At 41.9% G+C, this 15,508-nt stretch overlaps 1 protein-coding gene across 3 annotated transcripts in view; it reads left to right on the top strand.

Moving 5' to 3' along the window:
* Window positions 1-15,508, top strand: part of LOC115277969 (maltase-glucoamylase, intestinal) — a 103,060-nt gene that overhangs the window by 22,522 nt on the left and 65,030 nt on the right. For all 3 annotated transcript variants that reach the window (XM_029922397.1, XM_029922391.1, XM_029922402.1), the window contains 4 exons: window positions 11,982-12,102; window positions 13,321-13,430; window positions 13,949-14,100; window positions 14,708-14,879. In XM_029922397.1, coding sequence (XP_029778257.1) covers window positions 11,982-12,102; window positions 13,321-13,430; window positions 13,949-14,100; window positions 14,708-14,879 — 555 coding nt within the window. The remainder of the gene's footprint in view (window positions 1-11,981; window positions 12,103-13,320; window positions 13,431-13,948; window positions 14,101-14,707; window positions 14,880-15,508) is intronic.

Raw genomic sequence — 15,508 nt, 5'->3', positions numbered from 1 at the left:
CCATAGGAGGGAGAAGTTGGGATCTAGATATGCTGGGCCTACGCAGGATGTTTGGCACAGTAGGTTCACAGAAAGTTGACCCACACCCATTCATAGGACCCCGTCACACTGTGTTCAGAGCCCCATTGCTCAGAAGCCCACCTAGAAGACGAATGCCTCCTAAGTCTGTTCCGTCTCCTACAACACCCCATCTTGTCATTGGCTCTTGAACTTCAGATGTCATTACTGCCTCAGTAATGTTCTTTGGTATTTTATTATAAGAACTTTTAACAAATTCTGGGGTACCATGATTATAAGTGAACTTTGCCTTTTTCTATATATTGTTCCCAACCAAATTAATCCATGACCTTGGCATTCATTCATTGGCCTGTTCCTCTTTAGCTCAGCCAGAGATAAATGCTCTGGGAGTACTTTCAATGGTTTGGGTCTGGGTTGTTTTTTTTTTTTTTTCATAGAATGTATATCTATGGTATTTTGTTGCATGTGTTAAGTATCCTGGGTTCTGACGTGCTGCTGCAGACTGCTGTTGAGAGACTGCGTCTATGGATAATCATGTATTTATATATTGTGCACGTGAAAGGGAAGTATATGGTTGGATGGAGGAATGAAATTATGAATATGACACCAGACTAGGGGAATGTTCCAGGGTTGAGGCCATTGCTGTACCATTTTATCACTCCTAGCTCTTTCTCTCCCCCAGGGTTACTTATAAAGAACTAACAGTATGGATTTCCCTGCAGATGATTCTTTGTTGTCAACCCCCTAGTTTCTTACTCCCAATAATGAGAGGGAATCCTGTGAATCTATTGGTGAAACCACATGGAGTACTCTTGGGAGACATTTTGGGAGAGAATGAGCTCTAGGAGACCCATCCATGAGACTAAGAGGGGGAAAAAAACCAAAAAAGGATGGCTCAGTTATTAAAATCTCTAGCCTGATCTTTAGTTCCAGGCTTGCAGCTGACTGCAGGGCATCTTACTTGGGGTTTCTTGATCACCTTGCCTGAACTCATCACTCCTCACCAAATCTGCTTTCCTTCCTCAACCATCAGATTCTGTTCCTACTTCTGTTAGCTTGTCTCAGAGGCAGGCACAGCAGAAATTTTGCCTGGCTCTTTTCTTTAAGCCCTTTGGCCAGTATTTCATATATTTTATTTCCATTCTCACCGTGGCCACACTAGACCACCACCATGTCATGTGTGGATTACTTCTGCAGACTCCCAGCAGCTTTTCTTCTTCTTTTTTTAAAGTTGATCATTTATTTATTTATTTATTTTGAGGCAGATAGCATGAGTGGGGGAGGGGCGGAGGGAGAGGGAAAGAGCTGCCAGCACAGAGCCCCATGCAGGGCTTGAACCCATTAAACCCTGAGATCATAATCTGAGCCAAGCAAGAGTCAGATGCTCTGAGCCACCCAGGCACCCCTCCCAGTGCCTCTTCTGAATTCTGTTTCTCTCCCACCTGTTCCATTACGTGTGGATTGAAACCGCCCTCCTCAGCATCCTACTTTCATTATATTGCTACCTAAGTTGAGGGCTTACAGCATCCATTACTGTTTATTGTGTTAAGTTCAGACACTTTGGTCCATCATCTATGACCTTATTTAACCAACCTTTGTGCCTCTAAAGCTGCACATACACCATTCTCCCACGCAGATTTTAGCAATAGCTTTCTATACTTAACTGAAATCTATCCATTCTGAAAGAGCATATCTCTTCCTCCTTCCTTGTGAAGTTTTTTACCCACAATCCCAGAACCTCTCACTCCAAACCCCGGAGTTGAAAGATCCCACTGATGGCAGGGAGCAGAAAGATTTAGTCAATTTCTGATTCCCAGCTCAGGAAAGAGATAGTAGATAATAATTTTAAACTCATTGATCGGGTTAGAATGTACTGTATAAACATGAGAGAGCACGTTTACATACTTAAAATAAACTGCATGCCCTAACTAATGTATATAATGTATATAATGTAAGATTTACAATTAAGTCTTTTCTGTGGAGAACAGTAGTGCTAATTTTAATCTTTATGATGATATTTGAGAAGTTACCATATTTCTCATTCAGAAACTTTGTCATATTTTATAGCAAACATTCTTGGTAATTATCTATTTATTATTGACTTATTGGCTTGTGACATATTTTTGAGAATTCCATTTTATTATCAGTAAGTGTTTAATGGATCAAATTTTATGATATATCAGCAAGTAAATTGCATTTTATGAAGGTTGTTAAGGGTCTCCGCCTTCAAAATCACTCTGTGTTTACACAACATTAGATACGAGCCATTATGTGGCTCTGGGAAGAGTGGTGAGCTGTCAGGTCCTGCATACAGACCCAAGGTTCTGCTTTATGCCTTGAATTGGTAGTATGCCCTCTGGGCAGCAGCATACCCATACCAGGCTCTAATTCTGGCTTGAAAAACTGACTTGCTCACGAAGTCTCGTTTCCTTGCAGACTATCAAATTTTCTGTCGGTGACATGAGGCAGTGCGCTTAGGTAAAGTTATCCAGTAAACAGATGCTACTGAGCATGTACCAGGAACTGTCCTCCCAAGACTTTAGAACAGTAACCTGTAAAGTACTGGCAGATGTTCTTCAGAACATACACGGGGGTATGACTCAGGGGACTAGAGAGTCTGGATCTTGGGAACTGCAGAGGTGTCATGTCTGTTTGAAAGTCTGTGCTGTTGGGGGTACCTGGGAGGCTCTGTCGGTTAAGCTTCTGATTTCAGCTGAGGTCATGATCTCATGGCTGGTGAGTTTGAGCCCTGCATTGGGCTCTGTGCTGACAGCTCAGAGACTGAGCCTGCTCAGATTCTGTATCCATCTCTCTCTGTCCCTCTCCCATTCATGCTCTGTCTCTCTCTCTCTTCCTCAAATATAAGTAAACATTAAAAATTTTTAAAAAGAAAGAGTCCAGCTCTTGGTTTGAGCTCAGGTCATGATCTCATGAGTTCAAGCCCCATATTGGGCTCTGTGCTAACAACGCAGAGCCTCCTTGGGATTCTCCCTGTCCCTCTCTTTCTGCCCCACCCCTGCTCTCTCTTTCAAAATACATAAATAAACTTAAAATTCTTTTAAAGAAAAAGCAAGTGTATGCTCTCAGACTTCACTTTGGGATGGAAGGAAGTGCCAAAGTTAACTTATAAAACCTGACGCAAAATACATGCATTATAGAATAGTCTGTAATCGTAATTACATTTCACTAAGATTAATTTTACTCATTCATTCATTTGTCCAAATGTCCTGACTATAAAAATAGGTAATTTTTTGATGAATAGAAGGTGATTTGGAACTCCTATATCATTAAGTGCTTTTTTAACTGCTAAGATTGCTGCCACTCTCTGAAAAAGGCGTATTCTTCCTTATTTTACTCATTGCCCTTGTACTGAGACTCTGGTTCTTTTTGTTCACAAAATCACTGGCCTTATAGAGAGTAAAGCCTTTGTTACCTGTAACAATAGAGGACAGAAAAAATAACAAAACCAGATACTTTAAAAATGTACTTATGTTTGGATATGGAATCTGTTGTATTTTAATGAGTGTATCCAACGTTTTTGGGATCCCCGAAGGCCGGTGATGCAGCTCTTGTGGGAAGGGCTGAGAAGCCGGGAGCTCTGCTCCTTCCTACCTACCCTCCATTCCCTCTGCGCGGGGCTAAACACGAGCCTGGCTAAAATGGCTCCAAGTGTCCCACATCCTTAGAGCACAGCCCTTCCATTTATCTACTCCTGCAAAGTGAGCTACCCCAGAATTAGTGGCTTAAAACAACACTCATTGTGCTCTATCTCATGATCTTACGGGTCAGAGATTTGGGCAGGGGTTGGGCCGGATGATTCTCCTGTTCCACATGGCCCGGACCGGGCTTACCTGGGGGTGTAAAGTTGGTGGCTCATCTGGTCTGAAGGATCCAAGATGTCTTCACGCACATGCTCTGCACGTTGGTGAAGACGGCTACAGTGCTAACCCCCCTGGGCCCCCTCTCTGGCGTGTGGTCTCAGGATCTCCCTCGCCATCTCGGTGCTCTTTCCCAGGAGGGTAGTTGTTCTCCTTACACGACTGACCAGAGTGACAGAAGCAAAGCTGCCAGTCCTCCCGAGGCGAGGCCCTGAGTCCACACAGCATCGGTTCTGCTGCGCTCTGCTGCTCACCTCAGGCAGAGGCAAAGGCAAAGGGCCAGGGCAAAGACCGCCCCCCGCTCCCCGCCAGCACACACACCGCCTCGATGGGAGGTGTATCAGAGAACTTGCAGCCATTCTAAACAGCAGCACAGAAATGCTTCTTTTGCTCAGAGTGGGTCTTACCAAGTGTAAAGGCTGTCTGTGGAGGGCCCCGGATGGTGTGGCTGAGCAGGGTGGGGCAGCACTGGGTTAGAGGAGCCAGCACGGGGGGTAGGGCGGCTGGCAGGCCAGGCAAGCGAGGCCCAGAGCAGACCAGAAGGGAGCCCATCCCGTTTCCCCCAGTGCCAGGTGCTGCTGACTTTCACTAGGCCTGGGAGCCTTCCTTTGCACCTGTTTGCATTTACCCTTGCAACTTTGCCTCCGTCCTTTCCTGAATGCTATAGTTGCTGAGGTCCTGATTTTTTTTCTATATTTAGATCTGCTGCTTCCTAATAACCTAATGACTCATGAGTTCCAAGGCACGTGTAATCCTATCAGTAACTTATTTTCAACTCACGTTGTAGGAAGACACGTGGAATTACTTCTGGGGAAGTTTCTGGTCAATAACTGATTTCTTCTTTGGCATACACATTTCACTATGTAGGGTATGAGTGCCACAAAAGTTTGGAGTCTTTTCTTTTTTCCTATACCAGTAGTGAGCTATGGATTATCCTCAGTGGTCTGCATTTTTCATCTTACTACTCCCTGTTTGCTGCTCTTTTCTGCCTGAATTGTACATGTCATGATTTGTACATGTCATGATTTTTTAAAGCAGTCATTCTGAGCTTGGGCTGCACGTTAGAATCACAGTCACGTGGACAGCTTTTAAAAGACACTCATGTCCAGGCTCCATCCAGAGAGTCTGTCTTCATTCTCCTAGAGGGGAGCCCAGTCATGCTCTTTTAAAATATTTGCCAGGTGATTCGAATGTATAGCTAAGATGAACAATTACTGCTCTAGAACAATAGTCCTGAAACATTGGTCTGTATCAGAGTCACCTCGGGTGGGATGGAGAAGGGAGCTAATAAAGACAGCCAGAGGGGCGCCTCGGTGGCTCAATTGGTTAAGCGTGCAACTCTTGATTTCTGCTCAGGTCATGATTCATGGTTCGTGAGTTCAAGCCCCGCATCAGGCTGTGTGCTAACAGTGTGGACCCTGCTTGGGAATCAATTTCTCTCTCTCTCTCTTTGCCCCTCCCATGCTTTCTCCCTCTCTCTCTCAAAATGAATAAATGTTTTAAAAAGTCAGAGAAGATATTAAAAAAAGACTGCCAGAGCCCAGCCTCAGTGAACTAGGGTAGGGCCTGGACTTTCGTGCTCTTACCAAATTTCCCAGGCCACTCGGACACGGGCCACAGTTTGAGAGTTGTGTAAGATGTACCTGACCCAAAGGGGCGAGTTGTTCATTTTCCAGCTGTCCTTCAGGTTATTATGTCAGAAGGGACTCTGGTGAAAGTATGGGGTGTTTTCAGATCATCTTTTCATATTTTTTAGGCATGGTGGCTATAAACTTTTTGATAATCTGATATATGGAAGCTTTGAAAATAGTAATGAATTTGGGACTCAAAAAAAGGGAGAAATTTAAAAAATGGGCATTTCTTAGTTACTTTCACTTTATTGTTGATCCTTTTTTGATAATGCTTAACTTCTCTGAAAGAAGTATTAATACGTTTTTAAGATGTATAAGAATATAAAACCACTATCTAGTTAAGAAATAAAATATTACCAGTAGAGAGGAAATCCTCTGTGCACCTACCCCTGCTGTCTTCTCTATTCTCTTTAGAGATGAGCACATTTGTTTTCTTTTTAAAGTTTATTTATTTATTTTGAGAGGTAGAGAGCAAGTAGGGGAAGGGTAGAGAGAGAGAGAGAGAGAGAGAGAGAGAGAGAGAGAGAGAGAGAGAGAGAGAGAATCCCAAGCAGGCTCCGCCCTGCCGCCCAGGTGCCCCAGAGATAATTACATTTCTGAAGTTGTATTTATCAGGCATTTCTCTGTACCTTTCCTACATATAGATACTTACCAAAAAAATAAATATATGACCCATAAACAAAATACTTTTTTTTGCAATTTTTTTCACTTAACATTGTGACATTTACCTATGTTGGTATGTATCTCTAGTTCATTTATGCTCACTATGAAATACTGTGTCAATATCTTCCTTTCTCTGGTTAATACAAGTGTAGATTCCCTCCAATATCTTAGAATTGCAACGTTATTGTGAATATTCTTATACATTTTTTACTTGTATATGTGTGACTTTGGATACACATATTAAAGTTTGCTAGACATTGCCAAACTGATCCCTAAAGTGATTGTGCTAATTTCTCACTATCATTTCCCTGATACTGTGTGGCATTTAGAACACTATCAAATAGTACCTCAATGTGGTTTAGTGACAATTCTCCTGAACGCCAGTGAGAGTGGACATCTTTCAGTTATTTCTTTTCTATGAATTTCTTCTTTCTGTCTTTTGTCCAGTTTTATGTGGAAATGCTTTTCTTTGTCCCTTCTAATTGTACAAGTTTCTTGTTTGTGTTATTCTGGATTCTAATTCTTGTCTTTATCATATATATTGCAGATATGTTCTACTGCAATAAGATTATAACTTTATAAATTTTATCATTATTAGCCTATCAGCAGGAGACAAGAAGGTACTGAAGGCATTCTGAATGCTCTAAAGGAATATTCATTTATATTATGTATTTTACTGGAATGTAGAATTGTAGTTCTAACAAATACATTTTCATCAGTCTGGGATATAAGACAGATATAATAATGAAATTTGTATTCAACTTTAACTTTGAATGTGTTTTTCTCCCCCCACCCCCAAATTTTTTCTCATCTACTAAGGTAATCCCCTGGGCACCTGGGTGACTCAGCAGGTTGAGCATCTGGCTCTTGATTTCAGTTCAGCTCATGATTCCAGGGTCGTGAGATCAAGCCCCGCTTCTGGCTCTGTGCTGAACGTGAAGCCTGCTTATCTCTCTCCCTCTATCCCTCTCCCCCTCTCGTATTCTTTCTCTCTCAAAAATAAAAATTTAAAAAATTTTAAAATAAGACAATCCTTCAATTGTTACTGACTACCCATTTAATAAGCCTAGATAGTCTCTCCACAGAAGCCGATAACTTGTAAACCGCGTAGCTGGAGCCAACATGGGTAATCCACAAAGAGCTGAAGTGTGCGTAGCTTAAACCTGAGCAGGAGAATTCTGAGCTCCCTGTTGTCATCTTCGCAATTGTAGCTGCTGCTGCTGCCGCAGTTAAGTCCAAGGGCCAGTTCTGGGTGAGCACCCTCTCTCCCCAGCAGGTCACATGTTCTTTGTGGGTAAACTAACAGCCACTTCTTTTCTCAGTCTCCTTTACTGACTCGTCCTTTTCTTGGACCTCTAAATGTTGCCACATCTCTTCTCTATCTGTATGCAATCTATGATGATTTTATCCAATGTCATGTTCTCCTAGAATGGCAGCTCCCACGTGTTTACGTACCCCCGTTTATGTCCCCAGCCTAAATCACTTCCCTGAATTCCACATTGATACGTGCAGTTTCCAGCTCAGCATTTCCACTTGGACATCTAAAAGATATTTCAAAACAGACATGTCACAACTGAATTTCTGGTCTACACATACACCAAAACCTCTTCCTCTAGCCTCCGCATCTTGGTAGTGGAAACTCTGACCTTTTTCCCATTCATTTGGAAAAAGTTCCAACTTTAAGAAGAAAATAAAGGTTCTGATATAATAATAACTACATTATAAATTTGTTTCTTTAAATCTTCTTGGATTTCTACCGAGTCAGTATTATGTCTGGAAATAATGATAATTTGGCTTTATTCTTTTTTAAAACTTTTACTTTTATTTATTTTTGAGAGACAGAGGGAGAGAGAGAGAGACAGAGCATGAGCAGGGGAGGGGCAGAGAGAAGGAGACACAGAATCTGCAGCAGGCTCCAGGCCCTGAGCTGTCAGCACAGAGCCCAGTGTGGGGCTTGAAACCACGAACTGTGAGATCATGATCTGAGCCAAAGTCGGGTGCTTAATTGACTGAGCCGCCCAGGCGCCCCTTGGCTTTATTCTTTTTACTCTTACAAATTGTTTATTTTTTTCTTGGTATATTATGTTTTTGAGACCTTCAAAATACTTCTAAGAAGTCATAAACATGGGTCACCTGGTATTTTTTACTTTATTTTAAAGGGACTATTTCTGACATTTCCCCATTCAGTAACATGCTTACTGTAGTTTTCTGGTAGATACCCATCCTCCAACTGAGGAAGTTACTTTTTATTCCAGTTTGCTGAGAATTTTATCACGAATACGTGGTGAATTTAAATGACTATAAGCTGTACTTCCTTTAATAAGTTATTGTGGTGAAAGTGGGATTTCTAATATCAAAAGATCCATGTATTTCAGAAGTATCACTGCTTGGTCATGACTGAATACATTGCTCAGTTCTGTTGTGAGTGCTGTGTGTCCGTTTTCTTTAAGGTTTGTGCATTTATGTTTGTGGATAAGACTGGGCTCTAGGTTTCCTTTTACTTTTGCTTCTCATTTTGGTATAACAAATTCTCTCACTTTTTTTTTTTTTTTAAGACTTCTTTATGTTTAATTATCTTTTGGGGGAAGGAGCAGAGAGAGAGGGGGCACAGAGGATCTGAAGTGCAAGTTCTGTGCTGACAGCAGCGAGCCTGAGGTAAGGCTCAAACTCAAACTGTGAGATCATGACCTGAGCCAAAGTGGACGCTTAACTGACGGAGCCACCCAGGCGCTCCATTCTCTCATTCTTCTAATTTTTTAGAAACATGGGGGTTGGGAAGACCTCTGTTAGGACTTGGGTAGAGCAGAGCTTGGTCAGCTCTCACACAGTGTTGTCACCACCTCCAACCCCACTTCACTTCTCTGTGTTGGTGTGGGAGCCTTCACATACCCATCATGTAAAAGGTAAAATAAGTGGAGACATCTTCATATTTTTGTGTACTTTGTCCATTAACTACTGAGGGAGCTCTTTAAAAATGTTCCATTTAGTAGTATCTTCTTCAGTTTTGCCTCATAAGATTCTTTAAAACTTTTCTGTAAATATGTGTGTCTTTTTTCCTTCAGTGCATGTCACGTTTTTGACGTCATATCCTCCTGGAGCTTTGAGCCTTTTGTCATTATGTAGTGACTCTGTCTCCCTACTAGTGCAATTTTACTTGAGGCCTATTTGTCAGGCGTTGCTACAGTGACACTAGCCTTTGGTTAGCATCCTACTCACATAACCTATTTCTTCCTCTTTTGCGTACTTTTGTGAGCTTAAATCTTAGGTGTGGCATTTCAGCTGAATTGATTTCTAAGCAGTTATAGTTAAATGTATTTCTGTAAATTTAATATATCTTTGTCTTTTAAATTAAGTTTTTTAAAACACATGATACTTGGCATAACACATTTTTTCCTAAGGTCTTATTTTGTGTTTTATGTTCTATCTTTATGTCCTGCTCCCTACCCGTTCCCCACCCCATCCCCTTCTGCATGTCTTCTTTCCTTATTTTTTGCACTGAGAATTTTTCCCCCTGAGTTTTCAGTCAAATGCTCTGCCCCTGAGCTATACCTCCTGATCCCCCTGAGTTTTCAATACTGTATTGGAGGTTACGTGGGTTATATTATTTCAGTAGCTCCTCTTAACTTTAAATTCTCACATCCAACTTAAAGGGACATTTGTGTGTTGGGTCTAATCTTATTTCAGCTCCTTCAATCCTATTCACGTCATCATTTTTCATAGCTTCTGTCTACAACTGTCTTCCTAGGTTTCACATCCTTTTTACTCTCTTATTTGTGTGCACCAGGCTTCTCTTTCCACTTCCCGTGACTGCTTGCTTCCACTGCAGGGACTGCTGTTTTCAAGTTGGCCAACAGAGACGATTCACTTTTCTGGCTGCTGCAGCCATTCTTTGATCTTTACCCTTTCCAGTTCATTGAAGACATTATTAAGCGCTGGGAAGCAGGCAAAAACCATTTGGTTTAACACCCTTTCCAGCACTTTCTCTTTCCCTGATGCATTCAGGCTTCATCTGAGTGGACGTGGAAAGGAAGAAACAAAAACTGCTGATTGAAGTTGGGTTTGCTGTGAAACCTGATCCCAGAGCATATGGTCTGCTTCCGGACACAGTTTTCCCTTCCTTAATTGGTATCTGCATTTAAATAAGCATGGGGGCCCCTGGGTGGCTCAGTTGGTTAAGCATCTGACTTCTGTTCAGGTCATGATCTCTCAGTTCGTGGGTTCAAGCTCCGAATTGGGCTCTCTATGGTAAGCTCAGAACCCGCTTCAGATCCTCCGTCTCCCTCTCTGTGCCTCTCCCCCATGCTGTCTCTTTCTGTCTCTCAAAAATAAAAAATAAACCTAAAAAAATAAGCATGTGATTAGATCCAACTGTTCATATATGTAAGGAATTGCTTTTTGTCTTATCATTTGCAAAGTATGGCCATGTCCTCCTGGAAATGTGCTTAACAGAAACTCAACCCGGAGTCTAGAAAATAGGCAATGGATACAAGAGAACTAAGTTTTGGTCTTGCCTTTTCAAAAGCTAACTAAGTAAACTTTGGCAGCTCACCTGACCTCTGTGGACCTCTGTCTGTGTCAGGTTCCTCATCCATAAAATCTATGTAGTGGGATGTGTTAGTTATTTATTGTGTCATGGCATTATCCCGACATTGAATGGCTTAACAGGAAAAGATTCTTTTCTCACAGTTTTTTTTTTTTATGGTCACAAATCTGACTTTGATATAGCTGGGTGCTTTTGGCTCAGAGTCGTTTAGAAGCCTGCAATCAAGGTGTCTGCCTGGACTATGGCGTGATACCTTCCAGGCTCATTCATGTGATTGTTGGCAGGATTGAGATCCTCCAGTATTGCTGGCTGAGAGCCTCAGTTCCTAGGAGGCCCCTGGCCAGAGACCTCCCTTAGTTCCCTGCCCGTGATTCTATCCGCAGTACGACGCAGCTCCCCAGAGCGAGGGCTGCAGTAGAGCAAGGGAAAGAGAGTGAGGAGGCCAGGAGACATCATCTTTCTGTAATCGAACGTTAGCAGCAATCTCCCATTATTTTTGTGTTACTCTACTCGTTACAAGTCACTAGGTCTAGTTCACACTCAGGAGGAAGAGGCTTCTTTGTCCTTTTTTTTTAAATAGTTAACCTGGTTGCTTCTCCCAAATAAATTAGTTGATGTGAGAAAGGGATTTTATTCATTTTAGTCTCCACTGGATTCTGTCTTTAACTGTGGTATAAGGTGAGCACCTTTCATAACTAAAAATTAGACTGTATTTGGGTTTCAAGAAATAATTACTTTCTACCTTGAGGAAAGTTGAGAGATTTCTATCATCTATCTATCTATCTATCTATCTATCTATCTATCTATCTATCTATCTATCACATATACATAACACACACATAATAGATGTATTTAAAAGAAAAAGAAAAACTGATTTGATCTCAAAGCTTCTGAATAAAGCAAGGCCCTTTTTCTAAAGAACCAAAATCAATATAAATGAAGCTTCATTTGTAATTTTGGGTTACTGGTGACATACCTGTATTGTAGTTTAGGATGTTTTAATAAATTTATCAGTTTTATTGTGATGGCAGATATGGGACTGCATTGTGGTCACTATATTGTTATATAATAACAATGGTAGGAAAGGGCATTGGCCAGAAGAGTTAGTCTTCAGTAGAAGTTGGGCATTGAGATATAGCATAATGTCTCTAAATATCATTGTAAGATGAGGCTAATGGTATCACAAGCTCAAATTTTATTTATAAGTGATAATGTTCTACAAATTACTTGACTAATCTCTTATTTCAGGCCACATGTGACCAGCGTGGGTGCTGCTGGCGACCTCAGGGGCCCATACATGTGCCCTGGTGCTACTATTCTAAAAACCATGGTTATCAAATGGAGGGTGACCCTGTGAAAACAAATGCAGGTAAGCCAGCCAATGAGGCAGGAGTTCCAGATCCTCTGGAGGTTGGCTCTGTTTGCAGCAGAGTAAACCTTAGTGGAATGCAGAGTATCACCCTACACAGCCCCCCAACTACAGGTGACAGAAGGTGGGTGCTGCTCTAATGCATGAGCGAAATATTTTGGCTTCAGGAAAAAAAACCGTTCTTGGAAGTTAGGAGGCGTGTTCTATTCCTGGCTCTACCTTTATGTCGCTTGGTCACCTTGTGCAAACCTCTTTGGTCCTAACTTTTGAAGTTTGTTTGTTTGTTTTGAGAGAGACAGAGACAGCACGAGTGGGAAGGGGCTGAGAGAGGGAGGGAGAATCCCAAGCAGGCTCTGCGCCAGCCAGTACAGACACCACCATGGGACCTGACACCATCATGAGCTGAGTTAAAACCAAGAGTCAGACGCTTAGCCAACTAAGCCACCCAGATGCCCCCAACTTTCTAATTTTTAGAGAGAGGGGTTTGAACTTAGTAACCTCTGAGACTACTTACAACTCTAATATAATGTGATTTTACTGATATGGAAACAATTCCAATTTCATACACATTTTTGAAAGTTAGCTAGTCAATGTCAGTATTTATGAACTAAACATCTCTTCTTTCTCCCACCCTAAAATGCAGAGGATAGTAATAAACATTCTGGAAGTTAATAGAGGGTGACTACTTCAGGGAGACTCTTAGCATATAGGAAGGGGAACACTGCCCCTCCAAGGCTTTTGGCCTGATGGCCTTTTCTAACAAGGGCTCAGTTCTCACCTGCCTTATCACAGAACCTGGGAGATGGCATCAGTGTATATGATCATCTGTAATGTAATGTGAGAACAACTGAGAATGAACAGAACATATATTTATATATATATGTATATACACGTGTATATACATATATGTATGTAAATCGAGGGCTAAGTGTGTAAAGGGCATGTGATTAACACAGAATGACTGATGGACTGATTGAATGAGAATTAGGCCTTAGTGAGGGGGCAGATTTCAAGATGGATTTTGGGGGAAGCGACAGTACCTAGCTTCACAGTCTGGCCCAAGGTAGTATGTGTGCATGACAGGGATATATCTCTCTCTTCCCTTCTTTTGAGAAAAAAAGGCTGACAGTCCATTTGACATAAAGCTTAATTTTTAATGGCTACCATTTGCTAGTCTACACAGCCAGCCATGTAAACCTTTTCCCCTCTGCATACTAGGATTCACAGCCCAGTTGAAAAGGTTGCCTTCTCCATCCATATTTGGAAATGATGTCAACAGTGTCCTTCTCACAGCAGAATACCAGACAGCCAACCGTTTCCACTTTAAGGTTGTGACTTCTTTATTCTTTCAACATGTTTTTGAAATGTTCTTGTTGCCTATCCGATGGCTACAGTTACTACAATATAGGCAATGTTGTTGACGGAGGTAATTCTCTCTACTGGCATTATTCTTACCTAGTACCTACATTACCTTCAGTGTGATCACCTCCTGAATATATTTTAGAGAGTCAGCTGGTTAAACTTGGCTTTCATCTATGTGTCCTTGGTACCATGTGACATGTAATCAGGAGGGAAAGTGAAAAGAATTATCACAGTTATGAAAACTCTAGAGACAGTCCTTCCCTGTAGACTTACAATGTATATTTCTACCAAAAGACTTCTGTCCAAGTGTTAACCATTTGACCTTGGTAATCTACCTCAGACATAATGCCATTTGGATCAGTGCCTGAATTCAGTACCATGAGCATAGACATTGGGGAGCATTGCTGTTTGTAGGGAGGTTTCTATCTTGGAATTACTGAGAAGTTTCCATTTTGACTTTCTTTCCCTTCATGTCTCTGGGCAGTTAACTGACCAGAGCAAGGACAGGTACGAAGTGCCCCACGAACACGTGCAACCCTTCAAAGGAAATGCCGCTTCCCCTTTGACCTATGAAGTTGATGTCTCCAAGCAGCCATTTAGCATCAGAGTGATCAGAAGAAGCAATAATCGTGTTCTGTATGTTTGGAAAACCTTCTGGGGATCAGAATAGGAAGGACATGGGAGAGGGAGGTTTGCAAGCCTGAGGAAGGGTTGAAATTCAGGGTTTCATATTCCTGAAGGTTGTGAGCCCACTGTTGGTAAACAGACTCTCTCCAAATGTATACTTTTATCTGCCTTTCTCTTTCCTCCCCCTCCTCCTCCTCTTCCTCTTCCTCCTCTTCCTCCTCCTCCTCCTTCTTTTCTTATTGTGTGGTTATTACTAAGCATTTATTGTAGGCCAAGCACTGGGCAGTGTCCTTTTTTCCATTTTTCCTACTGTGTGATCATTTTTTCCTCTTTATTTTCCCCTTTCCTCCATCCTTCTAACCACATGTCTACCAGTAACTATTTACGGAACATCTATTATAGTGTAAGAACAGTATTTTCGTCATGCTGTAGGGTGTCTAAGGGAAAAGGAAGTCCTGATCTCTTGGTATCTATGGAAAAACATCACAGAAGGGCAAATGGGGTCAGTAAAATGGGGGATATTGAGTCATCAAAATGTAAAGGACACTTTTCTAAGAGGTCGTGTTCTGTCCACTCCGCTTGCCCACCTACCCCTGCATTCTGCACTGGCATCTAGGTTGGACTCCAGCATCGGACCCCTCCTGTTTGCTGATCAGTTCCTGCAGTTCTCCACCCGACTGCCCAGTGCTAACGTGTATGGTCTGGGAGAACATGTGCACCGACAGTACCGGCATGATATGAACTGGAAGACCTGGCCCCTGTTTGCCAGGGACACAACCCCCAACGGGGTAAGCTCTCAAGACGGGCCCCTCTGCACTGAAGGTCATAGCCTCATTCTTGACAGTCTCTCCTAGCAGTACAGAATAATAGCTGAGTGAGATTCTAGGGTGAGGCTGGTGAGGTTTGAATTTTGACTCTGCCACCCACCAGTTATGTAGTTCTGGGCGTTACCTCTATGTGTCCTCAGTTTCTTATCTATAAGATGTGGGGAATATACTTCCCTCATAGTGTTATGATAAGAGTTAAAGGAATTTATATGCCAGAGTCTCTAGAAGGATAAAGGAGATCATCGGAATGATTGATTAAGTGATTCTTGTTATATAGCCTCTCTATTTACCAAAAGAACTCAAAAAAAAAAAGTATAATTTACTCCATTTAAAAGGTGAGAAACTGAGGCTCAGAAATTGCCCAATGTTTAAAAAAAGTTTGAGGTAACAGAGATAGGATTTCATCCCTGGCCAGTCTAATGGAAAGCCCCTTATTCTACCATATGCCTTTCAGAAAGACAGAAAAGGTGATGAGTCAAAGCAGCTAACCTGTGAATGGCTGGTGACGGTTATCTGATAAAGAGCCTCAGCTCCTTGCACTCAAACGGGCATCACCATGTGCGAAATGTGGGCTCTCAGCTCCCTCTTCC

The sequence above is a fragment of the Suricata suricatta genome, chromosome 2 (genome assembly GCF_006229205.1).
Source record: "Suricata suricatta isolate VVHF042 chromosome 2, meerkat_22Aug2017_6uvM2_HiC, whole genome shotgun sequence".
NCBI lineage: Eukaryota > Metazoa > Chordata > Mammalia > Carnivora > Herpestidae > Suricata > Suricata suricatta.
The sequence above is the reverse complement of the archived record's forward strand: the minus strand, read 5'-3'. Positions and strand labels throughout refer to the sequence as shown.